At 36.2% G+C, this 27836-nt stretch overlaps 1 protein-coding gene across 4 annotated transcripts in view; it reads left to right on the forward strand.

Moving 5' to 3' along the window:
- Nucleotides 1-16381, forward strand: part of COX7B2 (cytochrome c oxidase subunit 7B2) — a 112184-nt gene extending 95803 nt beyond the window's left edge. For all 4 annotated transcript variants that reach the window (XM_072944576.1, XM_015249725.3, XM_072944561.1 and 1 more), the window contains one exon: nt 15964-16381. In XM_072944576.1, the coding sequence (XP_072800677.1) occupies nt 16024-16269 (246 nt within the window). In that variant the 5' untranslated portion in view covers nt 15964-16023 and the 3' untranslated portion in view covers nt 16270-16381. The remainder of the gene's footprint in view (nt 1-15963) is intronic.
- Nucleotides 16382-27836: the final 11455 nt, after the last annotated feature.

Here is a 27836-nt window from a genome sequence, read left to right on the forward strand (position 1 = left end):
TCTTCTTCTTCACTAATTCTCTTCTTAGTTGTGACTGCCATTCATTGGATTTAAAATTTTAATTATATTTTTAGAAATTCTTTTTTGGTTCCTTTTAACATTTTCTTAGTCACTCCTTGTAGTTTCTTGTTGACAGAATATATTTTAAGATTAAAAAAAATCTTTGAATGTAATAAATATGTTTATCTTGGAGACAGTGTCTGATAATTCCATTATCTGAAGTACTCACGAGTCAGTGTTTTCTATTATTTCTCCTGTCTCTTGCCTGTGATGCCTTGTTTCCTTTGTGTTGTGTGCTGTGTTATGAGCTGCTCATTAGACTTTTAATTGTGAACTGGGGTAGAAGTGTGTTCTTCCAGAAAGGATTTCCATTTACTTCTGTGAATCTAGACTCTCTAAATTATATTCTCAGTTTGAGGGCTTTCAGACTACCAAGACTGTGTGAAATTGGGCTGTAAACCTGCAGGAGGCCAGTTTGTGGCTCTAAAATCTTAATCACCATTTTTAACCAGTGCCCTTTAGGCAGTTTCAAGATTTGAGAGAGTTCATTTTCTTGTCGTTCTCTGCAGAGTGGGTTATTTCCTCCCCACCCTTTCCCTGAGGAGATAACCCCTTAGAATCTCAGTTATAAGGAGATAGATTTCTGCCTTGAACAGGTTTGGTCTTTGGATACTAGTTTCTATACACAGTGAGACCATGAAAACTGAGGTTCAAATTCACTTTGGAGGAAGAGATCTCAGAATAATGCTGGCCAAACTCTTGTGCTTCTTTAAGTGGGTTCCTCCATCACTAAACCTCTGCTTTGAGAACATATATACTTCCATGTATCCTGCCACATTACTGCAAGTAGACATCTTAATTTAAAACACTCTGAAAAAGAGATTTTTGACTCATCAGCTATTTTTTATAATTTCCTTTATTTATTTATTTATTTATGTTGAGGTAGAATGCCCCATTATTCTGTTCATCATGTAATATTAGCTTTGTTACCTCCACTTCTGGAGATGGAAATATGTTAAACATTCATCAGAAAATACACACTGACTATCTGCATATTTAGGCACTTGCCTGTGTGCAGAGACATGAATTGACTGCCAAATATTTGGCTGAGATAATAGTTCTCTTGAGAAAGAAAGAAATACTGACTCTCTCCAAGGACCCTGTCAACCACCTACTTCTCGAGATTTTCTGTGCTCTATGACTTTCAGTTTAGAACATTAGGAAGCAGTATATCTAGACCAGATTATCTTAATTGCTATATAAAAATTTTCACTGAATTCTGATTGAATATTACCCCAGTTTTTATGGAACAATATTCTAACAAATGGTTATATAAAGAAATTAAAATAAAGTATTATATTTATAAATAAAATCCAAAATCCCTTTGAGGCTAAGGTTCTGCATTACTGGCTTTTACCAGTATTTCTCGTCTTACACATGCTGGCTTCCCTCTAGTTCACTATTCTCTAGTCACACTGAGCTTCTTTCAGTTTCTACCTCAGGGCCTCCATGTGTGTTGAACCTTCTGGAATTTTCTTCCCCCTCTTCTACTGGAACATTTCTAGTCAATGTGTGGTCTCACCATAATGTCATTTGCTCAGAGAGGTCTTTCCTGCCCACTGATTGTAAAATAACGTTAATGTTACTAATACTTGGCATTTGTATAGAATTTGTCATATGCCATAATTATATCTGATTGTGGTTGTTTAGTGACTAGTTCCCCCACTGACCTGGGTAAGCTTCTTGAGGCCAGAGAACGGGTTTGGTCTTTTACTGCTATTTCCATAAATATTCAGATTTACAAATAACAGCATAGCATCAAAATCTGTTTCATCTGCTCTAAAATGAAGATAATAACTAATGCCCACATTTTCTAATAGAAGTTTAAAAAATGTTGGCATAAGAAGTGGACTCTAAAGTAGACATACAAATACTCACTAGATGGCATGCCACGCACTCCACCACCAACAATAACAAATTCAAGTGTGTGCTTCAATGAAATTCCAAATGAGGCGTGTCATAGACCTAGTTTTTGTTTGTTTGTTTGTTTTTAAGTAATTGAAACAATAAATGAGAAAACAAAGATTTCTCAGAGCAGTTTGAGCTGGTAACAGAAGGATGAGTTAGCATTGGCTACATGACGTGAGAGGAGGAAAATCAGCCAACTCAGTAGAGAGAAGGAATGGGGATTCCAAAAACTGAGAGAAGTCTGCATGTAGCTAGAGTGCAGGCAGTGAACAGATTTATGTGAGATGTTGTTGATTAAATGGTCAAGGATCATATTAGCCTTATAGGTCATTGTTATGAATTGAATGTTTGTGTCTCCCCAAAATTCATATGTGGAAGCCCTATCCTCAAATGTGACTGTTCTTGGAGATGGGGCCTGAGAGGTGATGAAGGTTAAGTCATAAGGTGGGGCCCTAATACGATTAGATTGGTATCCTTATAAGGAGAAAGAAGATGCCAGAGCTTGTTCTCTCTCTGCTGTGTGAGGACACAGTCAGGACGTGGCTGTCTGCAAGCCAGGAAGAGTCCTCACCAGAAAACAAACCCTGCTGGACCTTACTCTTAGAATTCCCAGCGTCCAGAACTGAGAAAATAAAATTCTGTTGTTTAGGTCATTCAGTCTATGGCATTTTGTCATGGCAGCCTGAGAAGCCTGCGATAGTCATATCAAAGATGTAAGTCATATCAAAGATGTAAGTCATTATCTTGAAAGCGATAAGAAACTATTGAGTGGTACCATGTCCTGACCGAAAACAATTTGACTTTTCACCACTGTCAGGTTCTTTTGGTAAATACTTGTATTCACTAATAGTTTGAGTAGGTTGTTCATATGGATAATTTTATAATGAGAGAAATTCTTAAACAATGCTATCAAATATGTGAAATTGAATAGAAAGAAGCCATGAGAACATTGATTCAGGCACTGTCCTTTGGCACTTTGGCAAACTTCTTACAAAACAAGGCCAATTATATTCTTTCTAAAGGCAGGAGCAGCCAACCAGATAGTTTAGTTAGATAATAGCATTCTGTGTACAGTAGATAAACTCAGGACCAACAGAACTCTAGAACTAAAGGGCTATCCTTGATTTATCAGGCTGCTATGTTTGCTAGATTCTCATTCTTCATTAATGCAAGGGTGTTAGGTCTGATACAACATTTCTAGTCAACCATGTATCTTGAATACAACTCACCTTACGAATGAAAAATTATTTCTAATGTCCTTTATGCTAATTATACTATCTGATTTATATTTCTATAGTTATATGTTAGGTGCATATGTAGCCATTCCTCAAGTGTCCATTTCTGATTAGTGTATTTCAAATGATAACAGCCCTAGGCTGTAAACTGAAATTATTTTATTCACATGTATTTGTATTGAAATATTTTATTTTATTCACTATTTGTATTGAAATATTTTAAAAGTAAACCATCAGAGATTGCAAACTATTTTTCAGTGTGGATGTGGTATAGTTATGTTTCTGCTTTTAAAACATCACTTGTGAAGGAGGGTTTAACTATCTGTACATACAGACCCATAGTGTGATACATGACATTAACACAATGAAAGATAAAAATCATATGATCGTCTCAATAGATGCAGAAAAAGCATTTGACAAAATTCAAAATCCTTTCATAATAAAAACCTTCAAAATTGGATATAGAAAGAATGTAGCTCAACATAATAAAGGCCATATATGACAAGCCCACAGCTAACATCATACTCATTGTTGAAAAGTTAAAAGCTTTTCCTCTGTGATCAGAAATATCGCAGGAGTATACACACTTGCCACTTTTATTTGACATAGTGCTGAAATTCCTAGTACTATGTGCTAGTGCCTAGTGCTCTGGAAGTCCTAGCCAGAGCAATTAGGCAAGAAAAAAAATAAATAAACAGCATCCAAGCTGGAAAGGAAGAAGTAAAAGTGTCTCTGTTTGCAGATGATATGATACTATATATAGAAAACCTATAGAATCCAAAAATCTTTTAGAACTAATAAACAACTTCAAGTTGCTGGATATAAAATCAACATGTAAAAACCAGTTGCATTTCTATACATTAATACTGAACTATCTGAAAAAGAAATGGTATATCAAATGTTTTGAGGGAGCTGAAGTTATCAAAAATGATTCCTAAGTTTAACTTGCTCAACTCCATTTGTGGAGGTGGTGTTTACCGGGCTGGGGATTATTGGTAAAGACCAAGTTTGGGAGTGGAATGGCATTTAGGTCTATTGATTTTGTAGACATCAAATTAGCCTTGAATTATTTCTGAAAATCTTAGAATTTGAATTATCTTAGGAGAGATGTTAAGAAGGGGGTTTAATGTATTGCCCTGGATCTAAGAAGAGGATTTATATATGGAGACATAATTTGGGAATTGTCTAATCACCTATGATGATTAAGTTTATTAGTGTGACTAAGAATACCCAGAAAGAGAAAGAGCATATAAAGTGAAAATAGAAAGAAACTCATGTCTAAGCCATGAAGAACTATTTCATTAAAGACCTGTTAGAGAAGGATGAGTTTGTAAAGAAGAAATAGCCATAAAATAGAAAGAAAATGAGGGAAATATTATAGAAGCTAATGGAAGAGAAGGTGTCCAGAGGAGAGATGCATCATTGGTGTTGTTACTATAGCTGAAGAGTCAAGAAAAGTGATTTAAATATGTCCATTTTAGGGACGGAGGGGCCATTATCGCTCTTTACAACATTTATTTATATAGAATGATGAGGTGGAAACTGGATGGAGTGCAAGAAGAATGAAGGGAAACTCAGGAAATGTCCATGGTTCATTAATTACTGTTTGAAACTAAATCCATTTTTCCATGGGATAATGTCCTTGTACACATTCTCATACTGTGTACAGTTCACTTATAAATTGCTGTTTTGGCTTAAGGTATTTTTGTTGTTGTTCTGTAACTGTTTCCTTCAGTTATATACATGAATGTTTGAGGCAGGGAATCCCCAGCATCATCTAGCTGCTGAGTGTATGTTGTATAAATATTTTTGGGCTTTCCCAATGTTTTGGCAGTTACTGTTTGCAGGCTCTTACATAACATATGACAGTGATTGTAAGGCATACTTAAAGGGGATACCTTCATAATCTATCTTACATCCAGTGCTGGATGAAACGTGCTTATGAAGCATGGCGATGACTTACTTTCCCAGTATTAATTCCAAGATTTTGTTATTCTCTCTGGCTCTTTAATGTAAGTTATAAAGTTATAGGTGACACTGCAAAATCATGAACTCTGAAGTAAAAGCAAGAAATTGCTTCACTTTGGCTATTATTAATTCAAAACACAATTAGATTCTAACTATCTTAATTCTGATTATTTTTGTGTCTATCCAGTCTTAGAAATTGCCAACATTTATTCTCAAAGTCTCTGCTATTATTTCTTAGTAGCATTAACAATAGATGTTTATGATGGTTACAATATGATGTTCAATAAAGATGAAAATGTATTACAGAATTGGCAAAAGCCAGAAGGAGCTTTATTCCAATATGTTTATGTGCTACTATTACATGTGCTGTTGTTATGATTTTGACATTAAAGGAGATTCTCTTGATTTATACATGATTGGAGTTGAAGGTCACCTTTAAAGGGGAAGTGATTAAAAACTAAATTTTAGCCTTGATAGTTGGAGAAAAGCCCTTAAGAAACCTTTTCATCCCCATTCCTTTACATCTAGTTGTTCTCACTTACAAACTTAGTTCATTCGTGCATTACTCCAGGAAACTCTTCATGAGATCTTTGGATGGGGAAGTTACCTCTTATTTTTGGTGGCATAGCATCCTGATCATATCTATTATAACACTTTATACACTGAAACCTTATGATTTTCTGTTTGTCTCTCCCCACTGAGAATTCTTGGAAAGAATGGACCTTTTTCAGCCAGCTTTGTAACTCCAGTGTTTAGCAGGCTGCAGTCACATGATAGGAGCTTAACTGAATCCTGTTTAAGCAACAAAATAATCACAATGCTATTTAAGGTTTTCTAGGGGATCTTTTCATTATGCAAAAACTTGAAGGGGCAGCATTCAGTTTTGGAAATAAGTAGCGGAAAAAAGACTGTTCATGTACCCATCCTCACACAGTCCTAATTGCTCCTTGTAGTGACTTCTCTACACCAGTAGAACACATTTATTTGAAACTTTTGATATAGAAACAAAATGTCAGAGATGGAAGAAATTAGAGAGAAGCTAGTCCATTGATCCCTGTCATTTAATGAATGAATCTCTGTGTTTCCACTCCCACTCCGGTGGACCTGTAATTAGATCAGTTTTGTTTTTTCTTTCAGTATTGTGGTATTTATTTATTTTTTGTTTTGTTTTGTTTTGGTTTTGACCATTCAGTATGCATTCCACCTTCTGGTAACAGCATCCGATTGCTTTTAGGAAGCCATCCATCTTCCATTCTGTCAATGTCCTGATTCTAGAGGAAGGCAAAGCATTCAGGTTCCATACCTGTTTCTATACTTAGATCTCTGTACCTCTTTTGTAACTAGCTTGCATTAGAAGAATATGTACATATTTTTGAGTCTTCCTCAATTAAAATGTGAATCCAGGAAAGGAGTAGCTCAATCTATCTATTTATTCTCCCCTCCCCATTCTCCTATTTCTACCCATGTTCTTCTTCAACATGTATTTGTAGTACCAAGTCATGAATGACCAGTACCAAAAGATTACTATAAGCACTAAATGGCAATTTAAAATGATGTCTAGGTCTTTCAAATCTTATGATTTAGATTTAACGAATGTGATAAAATACAGTATCTATTTAATAAACTCACAGTTCTGGCATCAGCAATGGTTCAAAGTGGTATAATTTATATGTGTAATCAAAATTATGGCCTATTTGCATATAAATCTTACTTTTCCAATTAACAAATGTTCAAATTGTTAAATTATACTAATTTAGTTTAAGAATGCCCTTTTAGTCTGTGAAATGTTACACTCCATTAGATTAAAGAAAGAGAAACTGAAAGTAATGTCTTTGAAGCCAGAATTCCAATTGGAAATCTTAGGATTTCAAAAGAAGAATCTGTAGTCTGAATTTCTGTTGCATGTGTTTAGATGGATAACTTCCTTCAGAATTGCTTTCTTCTTTAGCCTTCTTCCCTCAGGGACTTAAAAACTAAAATGAAATGTCAGTTCATTAAAGCAAGCACCCTGCCCCAAGGTTTGGCAAAGTGCATTCTATCTTACTGTTTCTTCTGAAGCATCTACAAGGGGAAAACAAAATCAGTTTACCAAAGTCAGCCCCTCTGGCCAAAGTCTTTTCACTTCCAAATAATGAATCCTAAATGGAAGAGAGAAAAAAAAGGTAAAATGCCAACATCTTATTAAAAGTTTTTGAAAAGTTTCCAAAATTTTATGAAAGTAAAAAGAAAAAAAATATGCTGAAAGACAGACCTGGTCTGGTAAAACAGCTTGACAAGCGATCACAGTAACCACTTCAGGGCTGTGAAGTGCTCTTCTCATCAAATGGAATTTCTCTGCGAAGGCCCATTAAGTTGCCCAGGTGATGGCAATGACAAAAGTCTTACTTTTAAAGATTTTATTTACAGATATGTTTTTAGCAGAGTTCAGGAGGGCAGAGATTGTCCAAATTGGAAATTTAAGAAATCTGGAGTTTTCAGAAATAAGGAGGAAAGGGTTATTTTGTAGTACTAAATATTTCAATCTGAATTTGGATTTGATCAAAATTAACTTCTGGAGTACACCGTTACTGGCCTAATTTCTGGTTAGCCACTGAAAACAATTTTTGTGAAAAATGGAAACACTTGGTAAATGGGTCTTTCAAAATTAAATTGATACCTTAAAGTTAAATATTTTAATTTTTTCTTTATTTTTATGTAAATATATCAGTGACATACTTAGATTAAAGACAGAAATGCCTTGTGCATTTTCATTTCAAGATTTAAATGAAAGTTTCAATATGCAGTGAGGAGTCATTGATGCAAGTCTAATGGCCACTGCAGAATCATAGAGCATTTAGTGAATAAAGGTAGGTGGGGAGGGGAGAAAGACATCTGCACAAATATTAAAACTGCAGAAGTTAGAATCACATAATGAAGGCTAACGTTAATTGCTATGAGGGTTGTTAAGATACCGCAGGCTTATCACACACTCTATGCTCCCTGAGTCATATGTCACAAGTCCCCACAAGGAAGTGATTTGGTTTGTGAAATGCCTCCTAGAACTATTAAACCATTTAAGATGAGTGCAATGATGTAACAGCATTGAGAACACAGAGACATCCTTTCAAGTGTATTGTGGAAAACACTAATACGGAGATAGGCTCTGGGGGGAAAAGCATGGGATGTTAGGTAACTTCGGAAATCACAGCATGGCATCCCTCTCAGAGAATCACTGTGTGCATCAGCACCACAGAAGCTAGAGAAGTATCAGTTAAAAAAAAATTTGATTTTGTTACCACGTATTTCCCAACCATAGATGAGGCTGAAGCCCGTTTTATTAGTAACACCCACTAGCATCAAACAGAACTAATGAAATAGGCACCTCTTGGGGGAATACAGATAGAAGGGCACTTTAGGACTGGAATCTGTGTCAGGCTAATTAAGCTAAAAGGTAAATTATGTATTCCATTCACTGGAATGAAATATTCTTCCACTTAAGTTAATAAAATAAAAACTCACATTCCACTTTGTACGTCAAGGTCTGAGAGTTCCATTGGTGTGAGGTGGATCCCCAAAGGCTGTCACTTTTAGGTGCCTTTGCAAGGGAATTGTGGTCTGGCTCTGCAAAGCCAAGCACTGGATGCAGAAATATGAAGACTGCAGAAGTTAGGGACTGGCACATTTAAAAACTCTAATTGGGTGAATTGTCCAAGTTCAAGTCCTTATGATTACTCATTATCATTTGCATCATTCCCCTGCAGACTCTTCCCCCACACCACAGTAATGTCTAAGAGGCAAATCTGACCCCGTAACGCACGTTCCTAATGTCTTTCATTGGCTCCATATCATTTTCTGGAAACAACATTGAAAGTTTCTAGAATGTACTTATAACCACAATCTCTTTTCCAAGATTAAGTTGGAGAAATGCTGTGCATTTATCCAGGTGTTTTGATCTGCTGGATCCACTGAAATACGAAGTACTCTTCTAGCTGGACCAGACTACACAACAATCTATGAGCCATGGGATGCAGTTAATATAAAATCTTTTGAGAGGAAGCACAGTGGCCCCCTTTCTAACACTTAGCACATTGCTTGAAATAACAAAGTTACATATTTCCAATGTTTGAAATAGATTGTAATGTAAACATAGCCTGGATATCCACTGTAAGGAAATTTGCTGGGCCTACTAAAGTTTAACAGAAAACACAAAAAGAATTATTGCATGATCATGCTTTTGACTTGCAGTGGGCATGGAGAAAAGCCCCCAGCCTGTTACTGTTTTGTTCTCTTACACATAGCTATCAGGAAGGGAGAAAAACAAATATAGCTGAAAGTACTTTGTGACTAAAGAAAACGTAATGGGGGCTTAATGTGTGAACCGCATTAATGTAATCAGGTTCATAAAAGGAACTGCCTAAATGAGCGCTGAGATTATTCCCAGGATGGACGTTATTGAGTGCTTTCAGTCTCCTATATAGGATAGAGGCGGTCTGTGCATTTGGACCGTGGGGAGACTGTGACGGACAGTACATAGCTTACAGCCCTGCACTCTTCAGGCAACATGTGCCATTCGAGGACATCAGCCCACAAGCTGTCCACTCTGTCATGTCTCCTTCCTGGCATAATAACCCACTACTGTAATCTATCTTTTTATTTGTTCGGGTAACGGCCATTTCTGTAACTTTTTAGGCTTAATAAAGTGACATAATCCACAGCCTTAAGCAAATGGCTGTACCATCCATCAGTTCAGTGAACTCAGGAGGTGATACCATTACGTATGAAGTAGAACTATTACTCAGCATTTCCACCAAGAGCATTGCTTCATGCAGGGTTCCCAGATTTCCTGTTCCAAAAGGGCTAAAGGCTTAAGGAGTCGTGATGGGAGACACTGCACCATGTAGACCGAATCCCTCCTGGAGCTGCCTTGTCTTCTGAGAAATACATAAATGAAGGGAAGACACTGCAGGTTATATGCATTTTCATTTCAAGAAGATTGCCTTTTTACTGTTTCTTATTTTGTGTCAATATTCTGAAGCTATAAAAGCAGAGCAGAAATAAACACAGGTGGAAATAAAGGTGTTACAGTTGAGTGATGGAGTCTAGGAGCCTTAGCTTTGAAAGTGTCTCATACCTTATACAGCAAAATGCCCTTGTTACTAGTGCTTTCAATGTTTTTAAATGCTGCCAAGTGTTTCTGTTGACTAACTTGTTCTCAGGGGGTCCCTGTAACTCTTTCAGGTCACTCAAGTACTGCTTTCTAAATTACCAGGGTGGTGAATTCAATTACTATTGTACTCTTTCAGTGGCCTAGAAGAATAAATGGTCTTCCTAACATGTTTTTCTCTTTAGAAAGGTCTTGAGTGTTAGAGCTGGATAGGACCTTAGAGATTATCTGATTTAGTGTTCCATAAACTTGTCTGATGACAAGACTCTCCTGAGAACTTGTTTAAAAATATAGACTCTCAGGCCACCCCCTCCCCCGAATACTCTGTTACAGTATGTTTGGCTAGAGTCCAGGAATCTTACATTTTTATAATGAAGATTCCAAATGACTGAGGATCAGGCAGGTTTGGGAAAAGCCAAATTAGTCCCACTTTTTAATTTTATGGATGAGGAAGCAGATGCCTAGGCAGATTAAGTGATTAATCTAGGTTGTACTGTACAACATTTTAAAAACTGAGATTAGTTCAGGGAAAAAAAAATACATTGATGGGCAACTTTCATGCACTCCATGATAGGGAATGTATGTTCTTAAAACTTAAGCCTCTGTATTGAATAGAACAATGTCATTTAGAAGATTGTGGGAGAAGTGACAAGAGACACTTTGCTCTGTAATTAACAGTGGTTCTCAATAGGGAATGATTTTGCTCCCCAAGGGACATTTGACAATGTCTGGAGATAGATTTTTGGTGTCACAACTGAGGAGGTACTACTGGTATGTAGTCTATGGAGACAGGGATGCTACTAAACACCCTGCAGTGCACAGGACATCCCCCAACAACAGAAAATTACTTGGATCAAAATGTCAATAGTATCCAGGTTGGGAAACCTTGTTATTCATTTAATTGCTTCTTGAGCATCATCTCCCTGTGGGATTTCTAATAGTACTAAATGGGCATATTTGAGAAGTAGGATGCGGTTTCCAATTTTCTTCCTGAAATTAGATAGAAAGCCCTGTATCAAAGCTAAGCAGGTCATTTATTGGTCTGGGTTAGGCTATACTTAGACTGAATGAAATTGATTTTTTTTTTTTCTTTAGGACCAACCAGTAAATCCTTTTAGGATTCCTCCTCTTTTTTCTGCTCAGGTAGCTAGACCTGTCATTCCGAGCACACCTCAATTATATCTGCTTTGACCTTGCTGCATTCTATACCTAGATCACCCAAACTCTAATTTCCTGGGATCAGCTAAAAGTTGCAGTGTCAATGTCTGCTGATTTTTAGCAGAAATTGCAACAGAGTTTTTGGTCATAATCTTAACCGAGAGGCTAAGTGAATGGAATACACAATTTACTTAGAGTAACTTATTTTCCAAATCAGTATGACTTTTTCCCTAATATATCTCAATTCTATCTCCTTTCTCTCTCTGTTATCAGTACTTAATTCAGGTCTTCATCATCTTTTTAATGAACCATTGAAATAAACCCTTAACTGACCTCTTAGCTCTTCTGCCACTTACTTTTGCCATCTTCTTACCCTTTCTTCACCTAACCTATCTTTGTAAAGTGCTTTTTGCCTCACCTTAACCTTTTCGTGATTAAACCAATCAGTGGTTTCTCCTCACCAATAAGAATGTTTCTCAAACTCAGATTACATATGGCATGTTTGTTTGTTTGTTTGTTTCACATATGGCATGTTTTTTAAAGAGGAAACACATTATTTCATCTCAACTTGTACCACCTTGGATTAATTTATTATAAAAGCACTTATATGTGTGTAAACATAAAATCAAGTTCATTATGTTTAAAGCTAATACAATTATGAAACCAAAATATATTTTCATATTAAAAAATGAACCAAACTGTACAACAGAAGAATATTCAAATTTGCATGTTAATTCAGTTATGACAGTTAATATTGTCCTGAAACTGTAACATTGCTTTCAGTGGCCTTAAGTTCTTGTATTTTCAAATGCTTTGCTATATAATAAGCTGTGGCTTGACTCCATTTGTCTAAGTATTTGCTCTGCTCTGGCATGAACACATTACTTAAATAGAAAAGCTGCCTCCATTCTTTTCACATTAGCCCAGGACAGATAAATGTACACTAGTGCAACCAAAATGCAGAACAAAGATAACACAGGTAGTAGAAGTTGATAAGCTATACCAGCCAGGTCTCATATTATTTTCTTATGTTCCTTTTTAATATTGTGAAACTAAAAAACGCAGAATTAAGAATTGCCATTGTTAACTACAGAAAAGGCTTTGAGTGTGAGCACTGTTTTCTCTGCAGTGGGAAGCAATGACCTACGGAATTGAGTTCAAATGCACGTTACGGCTTAGGACGTCCTCAGCGTGCTGCTGTCCTTTCCTCCTCCCTCCGGGCTCATCTGTGGGCATTTGCTGCTTCAACACTTATTACTTGGTGTTACTGAGCTCATCAGGCTGCCCGCACACGTACTATTCCAGCTCTCTGTGCTTTTGCTTTTGCTATTAGGTCTACATTTTCTTCCCCACCAGTTTTGTTTTTTTAAATTTCTTATTCATCCTTCAAGATCTAGCCAACTTGTCGTTTCCTCTAAAACCATTCCTTGAACCTCAGGTTGAAACGTACCTCTCCTCCCTGTGCTCCTCTTTGGCCTGTCTCTTCCCTTATAACAGTGCTGTGTTCATCCCCTCTCTCCACCATAAGCTACCATAAGAGTAGGGATGATAGCACTGGGACCCACCCCAGGCCCTGCCACACCACTCATCACTCCATAAATGTATAGTAAACTGAAGTGAACTGTTTTCAACTAAAGAAAGACCCATCTCTGGTAACGATGCTAGTTTTATGTTTGTTTTGTGTGTTTGTCTGTTTGTTTCCAATACTCAGAATGGAATATACTTTAAGAAAACATGATGCAGTTGAAAACTGCACTGGATTTAGAATCAGGACTTGAGTTCAAGTCTTGTCCTGACTTTTATTCTTGTGTGTAAAATGGAGGTAAATCATCACCATCTTGCACTGTTTTTGCAGATGTGCAAAATTCTGGTATGATGTCTGGCAAACAGGTGTATATATTCAATAAACATTAGTTTCCTTCCTGCATTATGGCTTTACTTCTTTTTATGGCCTTCCGTGATTTAAAATTATTATTGTTACCAGTGAAGCTTCAAATCTATATACCTCTTTATCGCAGTTAGATTGAAGTATTTGTTATTTTCCCTGAACTGAGCTTCAACATTACTGTATAAAATAGATGAGACAGTCAATCTTTGCTTTTCATCCTCATAGGATACTTCACTCCCTTTAACTATTTATATTTATTCAGAGCATATTTCTTTTTTTATTGCCACAGGCATGAGAGAACCTCTACTTTGTTCTTATTGCCTAGAGGAATCTGTCTTCTTCCATCTCTTTGTAGTCTGTTTTCATCAGAAAGCATCTACTTTGAGAAACATTTTCTTTACCTGCACTACATTACTGAATTTCCTTTTTTATGCTTTTATATGGATATTAGAATCTATAACTTCAGTTCTTTGGATAATAGGCTTAAGGCTCTTCAATAACATAAAATTTATTGTAGAAATAAGTCATGTGGAGTTCAGCGAGATGGAAAATTTCTTTAATCAGTGGGTTACTAGCTCTTACATGTGTTTTATAAACAAAAGTAGATAAAAGGCAGATATGAAGGCAACTGAGACGGATGTAGCTAATGCTGACAAGGAAAAACAAAAAAAGGAATGAAAAGACTGCAGCTTGTTTATTATAGGATGAAATGCCAACTACTAACTACAGAAGGAGTTCCTAATAGAAAATTCTTAATAATGGACACTTATTGGTACAAGCAAATTCAGACTAGATAGAAAAGAACAGATTCACAGAGGTGAGAATAGCCAAAGAATGAACTAAGCTACAAAGGGATGCAATCAGTGTCACTAGAGACAAAGTATCTGACTTTCAACTTAACGTGAGGATAGGAATAATGAACTCAGTTTGTCATAAAGCAGCAGGCATGGGTTGATGACCCACAAGAGATCCCTATTATCACAAATTATTCTCTGGTTCTGTACCTTCCTAAAGACCAAAAGCTCTGTGTGGCACAAGTGCTTTTGTATTGGATTAAGGCTGCACCTGTCATACTCTGATCCTTTTCACCTTCAACCAGCTCTCTGAATTCAATTCAAATTAAAACTAGTGCCTTTCGGTGGAGAGATTCATGACTAACAGAAAAAAAAAAAAAAACTTTGAGTGTTTGGAACCTCAGAGGAAATGCATTTGGTTCTTTTTTTGTCCTGTTTGTCACAATCATGAAGAGTACCACTTTACCATCTGGTAGGAAATAAAAGAGAACCTTAGGGTCTTGTTTTCTAAGTTGGGAATAAAATCATTTCAGTTGGCAAATCTCAGTGAACAGTTATAAGTTTTCAAGTACTGACCTCAGGCCCTTTTGTAGCTTTGTTGCCTGCATTTGGGCCACAGTTAACATATGTCATTGCTGGAGACTGAGCACTGTTTGACAGCCTGCACAAAGAAGAGGAATTGACAGAACTCATCCATGTTTTTCTGCTTCGAGATCTCTTGCTCAGTATAACTGTTTGTTTAAAAAATATAAATTAGGGCTATTAGGATATGTGCGTCTGATTTCATGATTTGAGGCTTACTCTCAGTTGGTTTTAACTTCTTATGTGGATACCAGACTTGATTCATATCTCAGATTGGTTCAGAAATGTTCATTCTACACTTTTGTGTCATCTACTGTGTATGCAAAATACATCCTTTGCTCTTGAAGATTTTTCAGACTATTGGAGGAGAATGTAAAGATAATTCCTCAAGAGAATGACAAGACAAGCCACAGGCTGGAAGCAAATATTTGCAAAAGGCATATATGATAAAGGACTGTATGAAGGTTCACTGATTGTAATAAATGTAGCAAATGTGCTGCTCTGGTCCAGGATGGAGAAGGCATACATGTGTGGAGTCAGGATGTCTATGGGGACTCTACTCTCCATTCAGTTTTGTTGTGAACCTAAAACTACTCTAAAAGTAAAGTCTGTTTTTAAAAATGATAAAGCCAATGCAATCATGTTAAATGCTATGGAAGAAAGATTATAAGCAGTGTAGAAGCCCAGAAAAGAAGGGCTTATTCAAGCCTAGGGAGGTTTGAAGGAGACTTTGTAGAAGTAGTGACTTCTAGACTGGGATTTAAAAGGCAAGTAGAATTTTACCTGTAGGAAGGTACAAGACAAGAATTACAGGTAGAGATAGAGAAGTGAGGGTGAGGGAGTGGGGGAAGGGGATTAAAAGGAAGGCAGGAAATTGGCAAGAGGACGAGGAGGTATGACATACCCTGTGAATGAATCCCTTGTAATTCTGACTGAAACTAGAGTTTTTAGTAGACACGTAGGTCATCGGACTATTGGGGCATGTTGGAAATTTTAGCCACTTTAGCCATTTTATCAGCCAGACGTTGTCTCAGTTTGCCATTGAAGAAAGTAAGGTAAAGAGAGGAAAGCTAACTGTCCAAGTTCATATAGCTCATCAGTGACAGAGCTGAGCCTCAGATCCAGACATCTGTGATATCAAACTCACGTCCCTGCCACACTGTAAGGAGCGGTGTGGGTGAAACTGAATGTAGATCAGATGTCATTGCCTATCTTTTGTTTTTCCAGGTTTCTTTGCAAGGAAAGAGACCAGAAACTTCAGTCAACTGCAATTCTGTCACATCTTCCATGATGTTTCCCTTGATCAGAAATGCACTAAGTAGTCTGAAGATTCAAAGCATTCGGCAAATTAGGGCAAGACAGAGCCATTCCAAACAGTCACCAGATTTTCATGACAAATATGGTAATATTCTACTAGCCGGTGGAGCCACTTTCTGTCTTGTTGCATGGGTGTTTACAACCACACAGATTGGAATAAAATGGAACCTGTCCCCTGTTGGCAGAGTCACTCCAAGAGCGTGGAATGATGAGTAACCATCAAAGTTACTGTAATACAAGGTTGTTTCAAAATCAACTTGTCATTTAAGTACACTGTTGCTCATTTGAATACAGCATAATTGAATAAATAAAATGCATTTGAAACCTTTGGAAAGTCATTGAAAATAGTCATTATAGTGCCTGGAAGCAAGGCAGTAGCAGTGGGTATAGATTACAGGGGATTATGAATAATAAATATTTGAAAGTATTATTAACGAGCATGTATTTTTCTGGCTCAGTGATTTACTCTGGGTATCCGTCAGTAGATATACACATATATGTAGTTTACAAATTAACTTAATTGTCTGGCAAATCCTATTGACTCTTCCTTTAAAACATATTCATAATTGACCATTTTTCACATCCTTTATCTTCCCCTCCCTGATCTGAACCACCATACTTTCACTGGAATTATGAAAACTTTCTAGCTCTTCTCCTTTGTTTTACACTTGACCCCTAAGCCTACCCTTCCCCTCTGCCCTCCCCCACAATCTTTTTAAAGCACAGCAGTCAGAATGATTATTTAAAACATTAGTTTAGTAATATCACCCCTCTTTTCAAAACCCTATGACTTCCCATTTTACTCCAGAGCTAAAGCTGAAGTCCTTAGAGAGGTGCACAGGCCCCTTGGATGCTGCACTGCTCAGTTTCACTCCTGCATCAGGACTTGCATTTGCTCCTCTCTGCTTGGAATGCACTGCCTCCAGATCCTGGATGACTCACTCCACCATACTCTTCATGGGTTTGTTTGCATATTATCTTTGCAGAGGTCTCTGACTACCCTTTTTAACGTTGCAACCCCTTCTTAGACCAGGGTTTGTCTATCCTGCTTACTTGCTTTATTTTTCTCTATAGGATTATCATCTTCTGATACAGGATGTATAGTATTATTTATTGTCTATATGCAAAACTCCATTAAAGCAGAGGTTGGGGACTGTTTTTTGGTTTTCTTTTTTCCGACTATAGGGCCTGACAAATCAGGTCTTCAGTAATTATTGTTTAAACTAATAAATTAATGGGATAATTCAGAGTCCTTATTCTGAAAATAATGAATTTGTTTACCACTATGGGTTTTGCAATGATTATTGGAGGATATATTAGTTATCTATTGATATTTTACAAATTACCTTAAAACTCGATTGCTTCAAACAACAAATTTTTATTATCTTACAGTCTGTGGATCAAGAATCTGAGTATGAAGTAGCTGGATGCCTCAGGATCAGGATCTTACACTTCTGCAATCCAAGTGTCAGTCAGGGCTGTCATCATTTTAAGACACAACAGGGGGAGGATCCCTATCTCAGTTCACTCATATGGCTGTTTACTGGTCTCAGGGCCTGGCTGGATTTTGGCTGCACATGTCAGTTTCTTGTCCTGTGGGTCTCTCCGTAGGGCAGCTTACAATATAACAGAGGAAGAGAGGGTGCCCAAGAAAGAAGCGACAGTCTTTTTGTAACCTAATCTTGTAACTGACTTTTCATCGCCTCTACCTTATTTTATCCACTAGACGTGAAACACTAAATCAAGGCCATGCAAAAGGGGAGGGGATTATACAAGATCATGGTTGACTCAAGGCAGGGATCACTGGGAGCTGTCTTGTGGGTGATACCACAGTTGGCAGTGGAGACCACCTCCTCCTCCTGGATGATCAAGTCCGAGGTAAGTGTGCTGTTGCTCAGGCTCAAGTAGGTATTGATACCATTATTCTCTGGATAAAGGATATTACATATTCCACCCCATTTTTAATATGTGAGAATCCCTCTAGGATCCTTTGTAGGTGTATAATGCGTAGGTCCGAGAGAATACTCATTTTCAGCTTTATCAGTATTGCTAAGTGATTCCCCAAAGTGGTTAGTTTACCTCTTACCAGAAGAAGTGTGCAACTTCCTCCTGTTCCACATCCAAACTCTCTTACAGTTTTCATACATTTTAATATTTGCTACTTTGACAAGCGTGAAGTAATAGCTCATGTTTTAATTTGTGTTTCCCTGATTACTAATCAGGTCAAACATCTTGTGTTAGCTTTTTTGTGTTTTGAGGTTTTTTGTTCGTATGATCTTTCTGTTAGTTTCTTTTGCCATTTTTTTTATTCAGTCATTTGCCTTGATCATTAGTAGACGTTTTTTATATATTCTTCATACAAATTATATCAGCCAGGGTTTAATCAGAGAGGCAGAAACAGTATGAGTAGTACAGAATGTAGGATTAATTATGGGAATTAGAACTGAGGCAATGGTGAGAGCTAGCAGAGAAGTTTTACAAGGCTATTGCCTTTGCATCTGGTACTCAGTTCTCAGTAAAGAAGGAAAGCTGAATGTGAAGTAAGGGAGAGCAAGGGCCAATATGAATTGGGAAGGATGCACTGGAATCATGAACATAAACTGGAACCTGTGTCTGTTTCTCACTGTCTCCAACTAAGATAACATGTATGAGTTATGGGAGAAGTTGGTGCCTTTCATTGCAGGATGGCGCATTCCCCTGGCTTAGGACTCAAAAAAGCTGAAGAAGAACAGGTAGGAGTTTAAATAAAGGGCCCAGGTGCTGTTCCTTATCAATCCAACTAGAGGATCAATAAGAGCAAACACGAGCTGCCGCAGGGGCTGGTGTTGTACGCCAGCCTTGGGTAACGTGGGTGCTGGCTCACGACCGCCATCCCTATCTCATGCATTTCTCTCTTGTGGCCAATCCTAACCTGAAACCACAGAGGGAAGGAATTCTGGAAAAAGTAGATGGATATCTATGTTTTAGCCATGGGCTAGTTAAGTGACAGGGAAGCCATCTGAAAGTGAAAATAGAAGTAGAATCTGCTTCTCTTGACTTTTGGTCTATTGCTCCATTAGGAATTTTACATGATTTTTAAGAAAAGACAGCCCTGATCTTATCCCATGCGATGATGGTAAATTGATAAATAAATGTTGTGGCCGAATGCCAACTATTGGGATTGGAAATGTAAAGAATTAGGCTGGACAATAGGAACAAAAGGGTGATGTGTGTTTGATCAGTCTAATTTATGTGCAGTGACTTTAATGGGATTTGAACATGAGGTCCAGTATTTACTAGTTCTTGCTTCGTGGCACAACCATATAGATAAGCTAATAACAATGAAAAGAACTATCCCAAAAAACTATAAATTCTGGTCTCAGGTATAAACAATAAATAAAGAGATATCTCTGTGTCAGAGTTTTCACTCACATACTTAACTGATGTCACAGATGCACAGTGTACCATCTTCAAAAATCTGACGTAAGAAAAGTGGAGTGGAGATTGTAAGCTAGTTATTAGTAGCCATTGTTAAAACAGATCTCAATAGAGAATTCCCCCTTTACAGAGAGTTTTCTGCTAACTTTAGAAATTGTTTAAGTATCAGGGTAGTTCCTCATCTGTTACAAGTATAAAAAATGGCATAGATGTACGACATACATCATCAAATCTTTCATGTTTTGCAGTAACAGCAGTTGCTTTCCTGGGGGATGACATTAATTTGAGCAGTATCTCTTATTTTCCAATAACCTTTTACATTACAAAAAAATCTGCAACTTCATTTTCTTCGCCTATCTGGAAACCATAGAAACCAATGTGAAATTATAGCTAAGAAGTTCGTCACTGGGCTATCTCAAGCTGATCTCCATGGAAACATTTCACATTTTCTTGAAATGAAAGATCTTCCAATCAGACACACAACCATAACTGATGGGTGTCTGATAAATATACCAACAACAACAAAAGTGTATGGATATTTTATTAGATAATACATTCAGGAGTTTTAAAACTACTTTACAAATGAAAATGTTTAAATGGTAAGATGCCAACTACAGGGAAAATGCAGTTTTGAAAACAGTGTTCCATCACTCTATTTAAATATTATTCTTTCTAGATTCTTGCATTAAAGGCATCTTCCTAAAATAGGAAGTTCTGACTTTGAATTCAGAAGTATCTATATTCAGAGCCTAAGTGTGCCCCTTAGCTAACTGGCTCATCTCTCCCATTGTTTTATTTATAAAGTTGAGGGAAATAATACCTGATTTACAGATGTTGTTTGCTTGTGAGTTAAGCTAAATGCTTAATAAGCAATTATAAATTTGTATCTGGTTAAATGAATAAATAAGTGATGGAAGTATTGATGAGGATGAGGATGAGGATGGTGTTGGGGAGGAGGATTTCAGCCCTTTAATGAATGATTAAGAGATAGTATTGTTCTAGGTGATAGACCGTAAGTAGGAATGTCATGATGTCTAATGTCAAGAGCTTTGACTATGATTTGACTTTGATAATACAAAGACTGTCCGTAGTTCAAAACTTGAATGATCTCCAAAAATTTATTTTTATCATTGTTGTTTGGAGCTTGGGTCACATGAATGGGGTAGGGAAGGGGCTTAATCATATTAAAGGAATAGGCCCTAAAATAAGCCAGTAAGGTGAAAATCATATTTTCAAAATTATCTTAAATTGCACATGAAATTCAGTATGCATTTAATGTAGTGTTCTGTTATACATAGTATGTATACAGTCAATATGCCTTTACCAAGACATATCCATGGCAAATATAATTGTATAATAGACCCCCACAGAGTGTGAGGATGTGCTTTTTTGTGAGAGCAAAATGAAGCCAAGAAACCACTGAGGAACACATAGACTTACTGAGCAGAACAATAGATGGAATGTTCAGCCTCCCCTGTATGAATTCTTTTATCTTTTTTTCTCTGTCATTCTGTGTCTATGTCTCAATCTCTTAATTTCTCTCCTCTCAAAGTTTCCCTTTCCTCGTGTTTTTGTGTCTTTGTCTCAAAGCCCATACAGTTGAGTGATTAAATTAAATACATATATGATGTGACTCCACTATGTTACTATGGAAACAATATTAAAATTAAGCAGCTTTTAAACTGTCTCTGTAACAGCACATGCTGAATAGTGCACGGCAAACTTCTGTGGATGTATTCAGAATTTTATTTTTTCAAAAATAGGGAAAGAAAGCAATAGGAGCAAGCATTTATTTTGTGGGTTTAAAAGTCATGGGTATTCCTAAATCTATTTTAAGCACACGTCATTTCATTGATTATAGAATTTCTCAAACTGTTTTTAAGGAAATAACTAAAGATTCATAAGTCATATGATAATTTATATTTACCTCAAATATGTTAAATGACTATACTTTTAAAAAAATTGCTTACCTCAGGTTAAGATAGGTTTCTGGTTATGTTACAATTTCAAGAGCATTACATTTGACCACACACCTTTATTTCTCAATGGAATACATTCAAATGCTAAAATGTATGAAGGGTTAATGCTAGGAAAAGTTTAAATTCACTCCAATTTCTGTTTTTCACTATATATCTACCTCCCCTACCTACTAAATAATTTGTGAACTTGACTGTTGAACTCTCAAGACTAGTAATAGAGTACTCAAGACATTACATAATCATTACACCACTCAGTGTTCTGAGAATGCTGGTTAGGGTCATATATCACCCTGCCAAAGTTTGTTTACTTCATACTTTCTCTAAATTGTGGTACCAAGACATTTTTCCAGTTCTAGTAACTCTAAAAATTACTCCCTAAGAATACTGAAAAGCAGTAAAAGCTGTTTTCCCCAATGGAATAGGGTAAGATTTCTGACCTCACACTCATTTCAAAAAAGTTATTCATAAATTAATTGCTTGTAAGAAACTACCCACTTTGTATATGAGTGAAAATTAATTTTCAGTGTATCTTCAACATATGATACCTGAAATATAAGTAAATTGGAACTATCCTTGTTGTTTTCCCTAATGCAGCAACAGAATGATTTGTTGAGTGTGAAAATCATTCTGTAAATTAAAAAAAGAATTATTTCACCTTGTTTGAACAAACAACATTAAAATTTGGGTAATTAAAGAATCCAATCAACAAGAAAAAAGAGTTTTATTTATTTGCTCAATGTTATTCAACTTCAGTGCTCATTTCTTGAGTCATTACCTAAGAAATGAGGAACTTTAGGATGGTTGCTTCTGTAAAATTAAAAATGCTACTAATAACTCTTAAAAGGAAGTTTCCGGGACAATTGGAAGAAGAGGAATTTTATATTCCACGCAACTACTTTTTCTGATACATTACATATAATTTTTAAGCAATATTATTTGCTTGGTATTTACCTATTATCACATATTTATATAGTCACTTAATTAATAGAATGCTGCTGTAGAGTGAATGTATGCCTCCCAAAGTCATGTTGAAGCTTAATCCCCAATGTATTTGGAGGTGTGGGGCCTTTGGGAGGTGATAGATAGTGGTCAAGATAGTAGAGCCCTCATGCATGGGATTAGTGCCCTTATAAAGGAGATCTCAAAGATCTCACTTGCCCTTTCTGCCATGTGGCAACATAGCGAGAAGGCAGCCATCTTTGAATGAGGAAGCAGGCTCTTACCAGACACTGAATCTGGCAGCAGCTTGATCTTGGATTCCCAGCCTCCAGGACTGTGAGACATACATTGCTACTACTGTTCATGAGCCATGTGGTCCATGGGATTCTGTTATAGCAGCCTGAATGCATGAAGACAGATGTTTTGTATACTCTACTCATTCAAAATTAATAATTTGTTTTGTATACTCTACTCATTCAAAATTAATAATTTATTGAGTTGTGTTATGATCTTCACAGAATACAAGATCATTAACTAGTTTGTGGAATAGAATGATTAGAATTTGAAGTGGTTGTGGGGAAGAGAGTGGCAAAATAACAAAAAGCATCCTCTTTTATGAATTAATCCCAAATGCGTGAACGCTTTATTTGCCTTATTTGAAACCGACCACTTCGTTAAGCTCCCTGCCACTGAGCCAGTCTCCTTTCAGAGCTAAACTTTGTAAACTTGATAACCTTGGTAAGTTTGTCTGCAGTTAGTTAGATACAATAAGGCTAAGCTAAAGAGAGAGATCTAAATTGCAGTTTCAAGAAAATTGAAATTTATTTCCCTCTGATGTAGCAGTTCAGTGTAGGCAAACATTTCTGGGCAGTAAACACCATAACAATGACAGAAGCCACAGGATAAGCAAGGACAAATAGGAAGCATAAATAATACGAAGGAGATTTACAAGTCTGTCAAGACAAAACTGTTCAAGTTCCCCCACCCCCAAAATAGTATGATTACAGAAACAGTAAGGTGGTGTGTGTGTGTGTGTGTGTGTGTGTGTGTGTGTTGTGTGATTGAAGTAATATAAATACTATGAGCATATTGTAATTAAAACAAAAAAGAAATCCAAAAATTATCAAACAGAAGGTCCATGCACCTAGATTATACGTAATTTATTATAAGGACTAAGTTGGCCCATGTGATTATGGAGGCTGACAAGTCCCAAGATCTGAAGGGGATAAGTTGGCAAGCTGGAGACTGTCAACTGAAAAAAAAAAATGCACAACCTAAAAGTTGAGAAATTATGTTTCATTCAGCGTACATTTCTGAGGGTTTAAGACTGGGATGACAGCCTGTCAGGTCGTTCTGAGGGACTGCTCCAAAGTGGCAAAGGAGGAGGATGTATCGGAGTTTTTACAACAAAGACCAGATAGTCAGAACATTAAAAGATTACTGTTAATTAAAGAAAACCAGGTGTCTCAAGGAATTTAGCACTTTTCTTGTAGGGGAAGATGCAAAAGTCTGGGTTCATTGAAATCATTCCTTTGATATGCACCTAGCAATCTAGGGCCAGTATCCTGTTCTTTTTCATCCTGAGTTCCCTGGCTGGGGGGTGGGGGTGGCGGGTGTGCACCATTAGGGGTGGCTGTAGAGGCCGGGCTGCCTACTTGTCTCCATTTTGAGTTCCCTCCACTCACTGTTGGGAGCTGTGGTAGTGGCTAATGACTTGATGGCCACAGTATTCTTTGTTTACTGATGTGGCAGACATATTTTTCTTTTACAAGACCAAGGAGAGCCAATGTGTAGCTCCTGTCAGAGTCCAAAGGCCTGAGAACTAGGAGAGCTAATGATGTGATTTCCAATCTGAAAACCAGCAGACTCGAGACCCAAGAAGAGCAGATATTTCAGTGTGACAGCAAGGGCCAGAAAAGGCGAATGTCAGCTCAGGCAGCAGGAGAATTCCCTTTCGTATGCAGGAAGTTTAGCGTTTTCTTTTCAGGCTTTCAACTGATGGGATAAGGGCCACTCACACTAGGGAGGACAGTCTGTTTTACTCAATCTACCAATTCAAAAGCTAATCTCATTCTAAAACACCCTCATAAGCACACCCAGAATAATTACTTGACCAAATATCTGGGCACCTCTTGGCCCAGTCAAATTGACATATAAAATTAACTATCACACAGCTTTTGGGTCAAAAAGGAAATAGAAACCAAAATTTCAGATTTTGAAAGATTGATAAGAGCAAAATATCACAATTGATGAGATACAGATAAATTAGGTATTAGATAAAAATTTGTACATTAAATGCCTATAACAAGAAAAGTGAATTAAATACCTGCTTGGTAAAAGAAAAGGAAACTTTAGAAAGAACTATATACAAGTCAAACAAATTGGAAGAATTGTCAACTCTGAAATGTAACAAAACATCATTAAGAATTGATAAAATAATCCAAAGGTGAATCACTTAATTGAAATCATCAACACAATAAACAACCACTGTTAATCATACCAATTTTTTAAAAAATGTGTGGGGAGAGAAATCAAATACCAAAATTTAGAAAATGGCAATGTTTCCTTTAAATTGAGGAAAAAAAATATAATAGGTTACTCTGCATATCTCTATGCAAAGATATTTGAAAATCTAGCAAAATATAATTTATCAAAAGGAATTGATTTTAAAGGATATAAAATCTAAACAGACTAATTACCATAGAACAGAGGAAGTAAACAGATGGCTCCGATTAAGAAAAAAAAAAGAAGAAACAAAAAACCGCTGAATGGGCCTAGCTGAGAATTCTGCTAAACTTTGGGAAAAAAAAAATCTTCAGTCTGTTTAAATTATTCTAGAACAGAAAAAAAAGAGAAAATTCCAGATTTATTTTAGTAATGAAATGAGCATATTATTGACCCCAAACATTACAATTGTACCTAAAATAAAAGTACAGTCCAATCTCAATATAGGAATAATATGTGATGATCATGTTGATTTATTCCAGGAGTGCAATGTGCAATGACGGTTCAATATTAACAAACGTTTGTATAACCCATTGTATTAATAGAGCTGCAGAGATAAATCACCTGCTCATGTTCATAGACATATTTAACATATTTAAAATGTATTATGCTTTAAAGACAAAATAAAAATCTGATTCATGTGTGCGCACACACACACACATACACACACACCTACAACCATTGGCCCCAAACTCAGCATCTTACCTAACAGGAAAACATTACTTTCTGATTAATGTCAGGCAGAAAGCAAATGTGTTCTCTATATCTATTACTATGTAACATTTTCATTGCAGGAATTAGCTTATAAAATTAGTCAAGGAAATCCAATTAGAGGCATAGGAATTGGAAAGAAAGAGTTAACTTCTATTTGCAGATGATTGAATTACATATGTAGAAAAACTAAAAAAAAAAAAAAATTGATGGAGAAACTACAAACAATAAAAGAATTCCAGGGTGAGATCAGATTATAAAATCAACATTCAAAATAATAATACCAGTGAAAAAATTCCATTTACAAAAGGGAAAATAAATGAACACACAGAACACCTATGTAATTTATGTCCAACAAATATGTGTGTCTATATGAAGGAATGAAAATACATACCATGCCTTTGGACAGGGATACTCAATGTCATATGCAGTTTAATCTTCCCCAAGATAATTTTAACATTAAAGCTTTCCCAGGAAATACTAAGAAACTATATTTCTTTGGAACTTGGCAAGTTGATTATAAAATTTGTTTAGCAAAGCAAATAATAATCAGGACACATGAAAATCCTGTAAGTAGTGACTGACTCTCTTTGTTGTTAAAACATTTTCCAGAGTCTCTGTTTCTAAAGCACTATGTTATCATGTACAAATGGAAGCCAGACTGATAGAATAGAATAGGGAAGCCATAAATAGACATTACTACATATGGAAATTTTTTAAAAATGATAAAGATAGCATTTAAACAGTAGGGAGAAGATGATCTTTCTAATGAGTAGTGTTGTGGTAACTAGTTAACCATAGGAAAATAGATAAAACTGTATCCATTTCTGACACTAAAGACAGAATAAATTCTCAACTGTTTTGGATCTCTAAATACAAAAAAATGAAAATATAAAACAAGAAGAAAACATAGGGGAATTTATAACATAAGATTGAGAAAATGTTCCTAATTATGAGTCAAAATCTACATGCAAGAAGAAAAAAACTGATAAATATAACCATATAAAGAAATAACTTTTGCATTGAAAAAGTCCAGTAAGCAAAGTAAAAACCACAATGACTAATTGGAAAAAAGTGTTTGAAAATTATGTCAGTGTAAAGAGTTACTATCCCTAACATGTAAAAGCCTTCTGAAGCAACCTAAATGTCCATTGACAGATGACTAGGTAAAGAAGTTGTGTCATATTTATACAATGGAATACTACTCAGCAATAAAAAAGAATAAAATAATGCCATTTGCAGCAACATGGATGGACCTGGAGATTGTCATTCTAATTGAAGTAAGCCAGAAAGAGAAAGAAAAATAACCATATGATACCACTCACACGTGAAATCTTAAAAAAAAAAATGGAAAAGAAAAAAGAGGACACTAATGAACTCACCTACAAAACAGAAACAGACTCACAGACATAGCAAACAATGTTATGGTTACCAGGGGAAAAAGGGAGTCAGAAGGAATAAATTTGGAAGTTTGAGATTTACAAAGGTTAACCACAATATATAAAAATAGATAAAAAAAAAATTTCTTCTGTATAGCACAGGGAACTATATTCAATATTTGTAATAACCTTTAATGAAAAATAATATGAAAACAAAGATAGATATATATATATATATACACACACACACATACATACATATATATATGCGTGACTGGACATTACACTGTGTACCAGAAATGGACACACTGTAACTGACTACAGTTTTTTAAAAAGCTTCCTGAAAGTAGAGAAGCAAAAGACCAATGGGCAAAAGAGATACGAACGGATACTTCATAGAAAAAAATGCAAATAGCCCTTATATATAAGAAAATAAAACTTTCCATAAGAGAAATGTGCTAATTAAAGCTAAACTAAGACACTGTTTCTCACCAATCAGATTGGCAAAAACCCCAAGGTTTGACTAAACATTGATGAGGTTGAGGGAAAACAGGCATTCTCATAGATTACTGTTGAGAATGGAAAATGGTAAATCTCCCTGGAGAAGAACTTGGCAATATTCTGTACTTATCTCTCGAACCAGCAATCTCATTTCTGGGAATCTATCTCAAAATGCACTGACAAATACACGAAAAGGTATATGCGGAATGCTATTCATGGCAACAGTATTTGAGATAGCAAAAAACTGTAAATAGTCAGTTATTAATCTTTTTTTTTTCCTCTCACTTTCAAAACCCACACGTATTTGAGTGACTAGATTTGCAGTCTGGACCTCTACTAACCACCTTTCTGT

The sequence above is a fragment of the Vicugna pacos genome, chromosome 2 (assembly GCF_048564905.1).
Source record: "Vicugna pacos chromosome 2, VicPac4, whole genome shotgun sequence".
NCBI classification, from domain to species: domain Eukaryota; kingdom Metazoa; phylum Chordata; class Mammalia; order Artiodactyla; family Camelidae; genus Vicugna; species Vicugna pacos.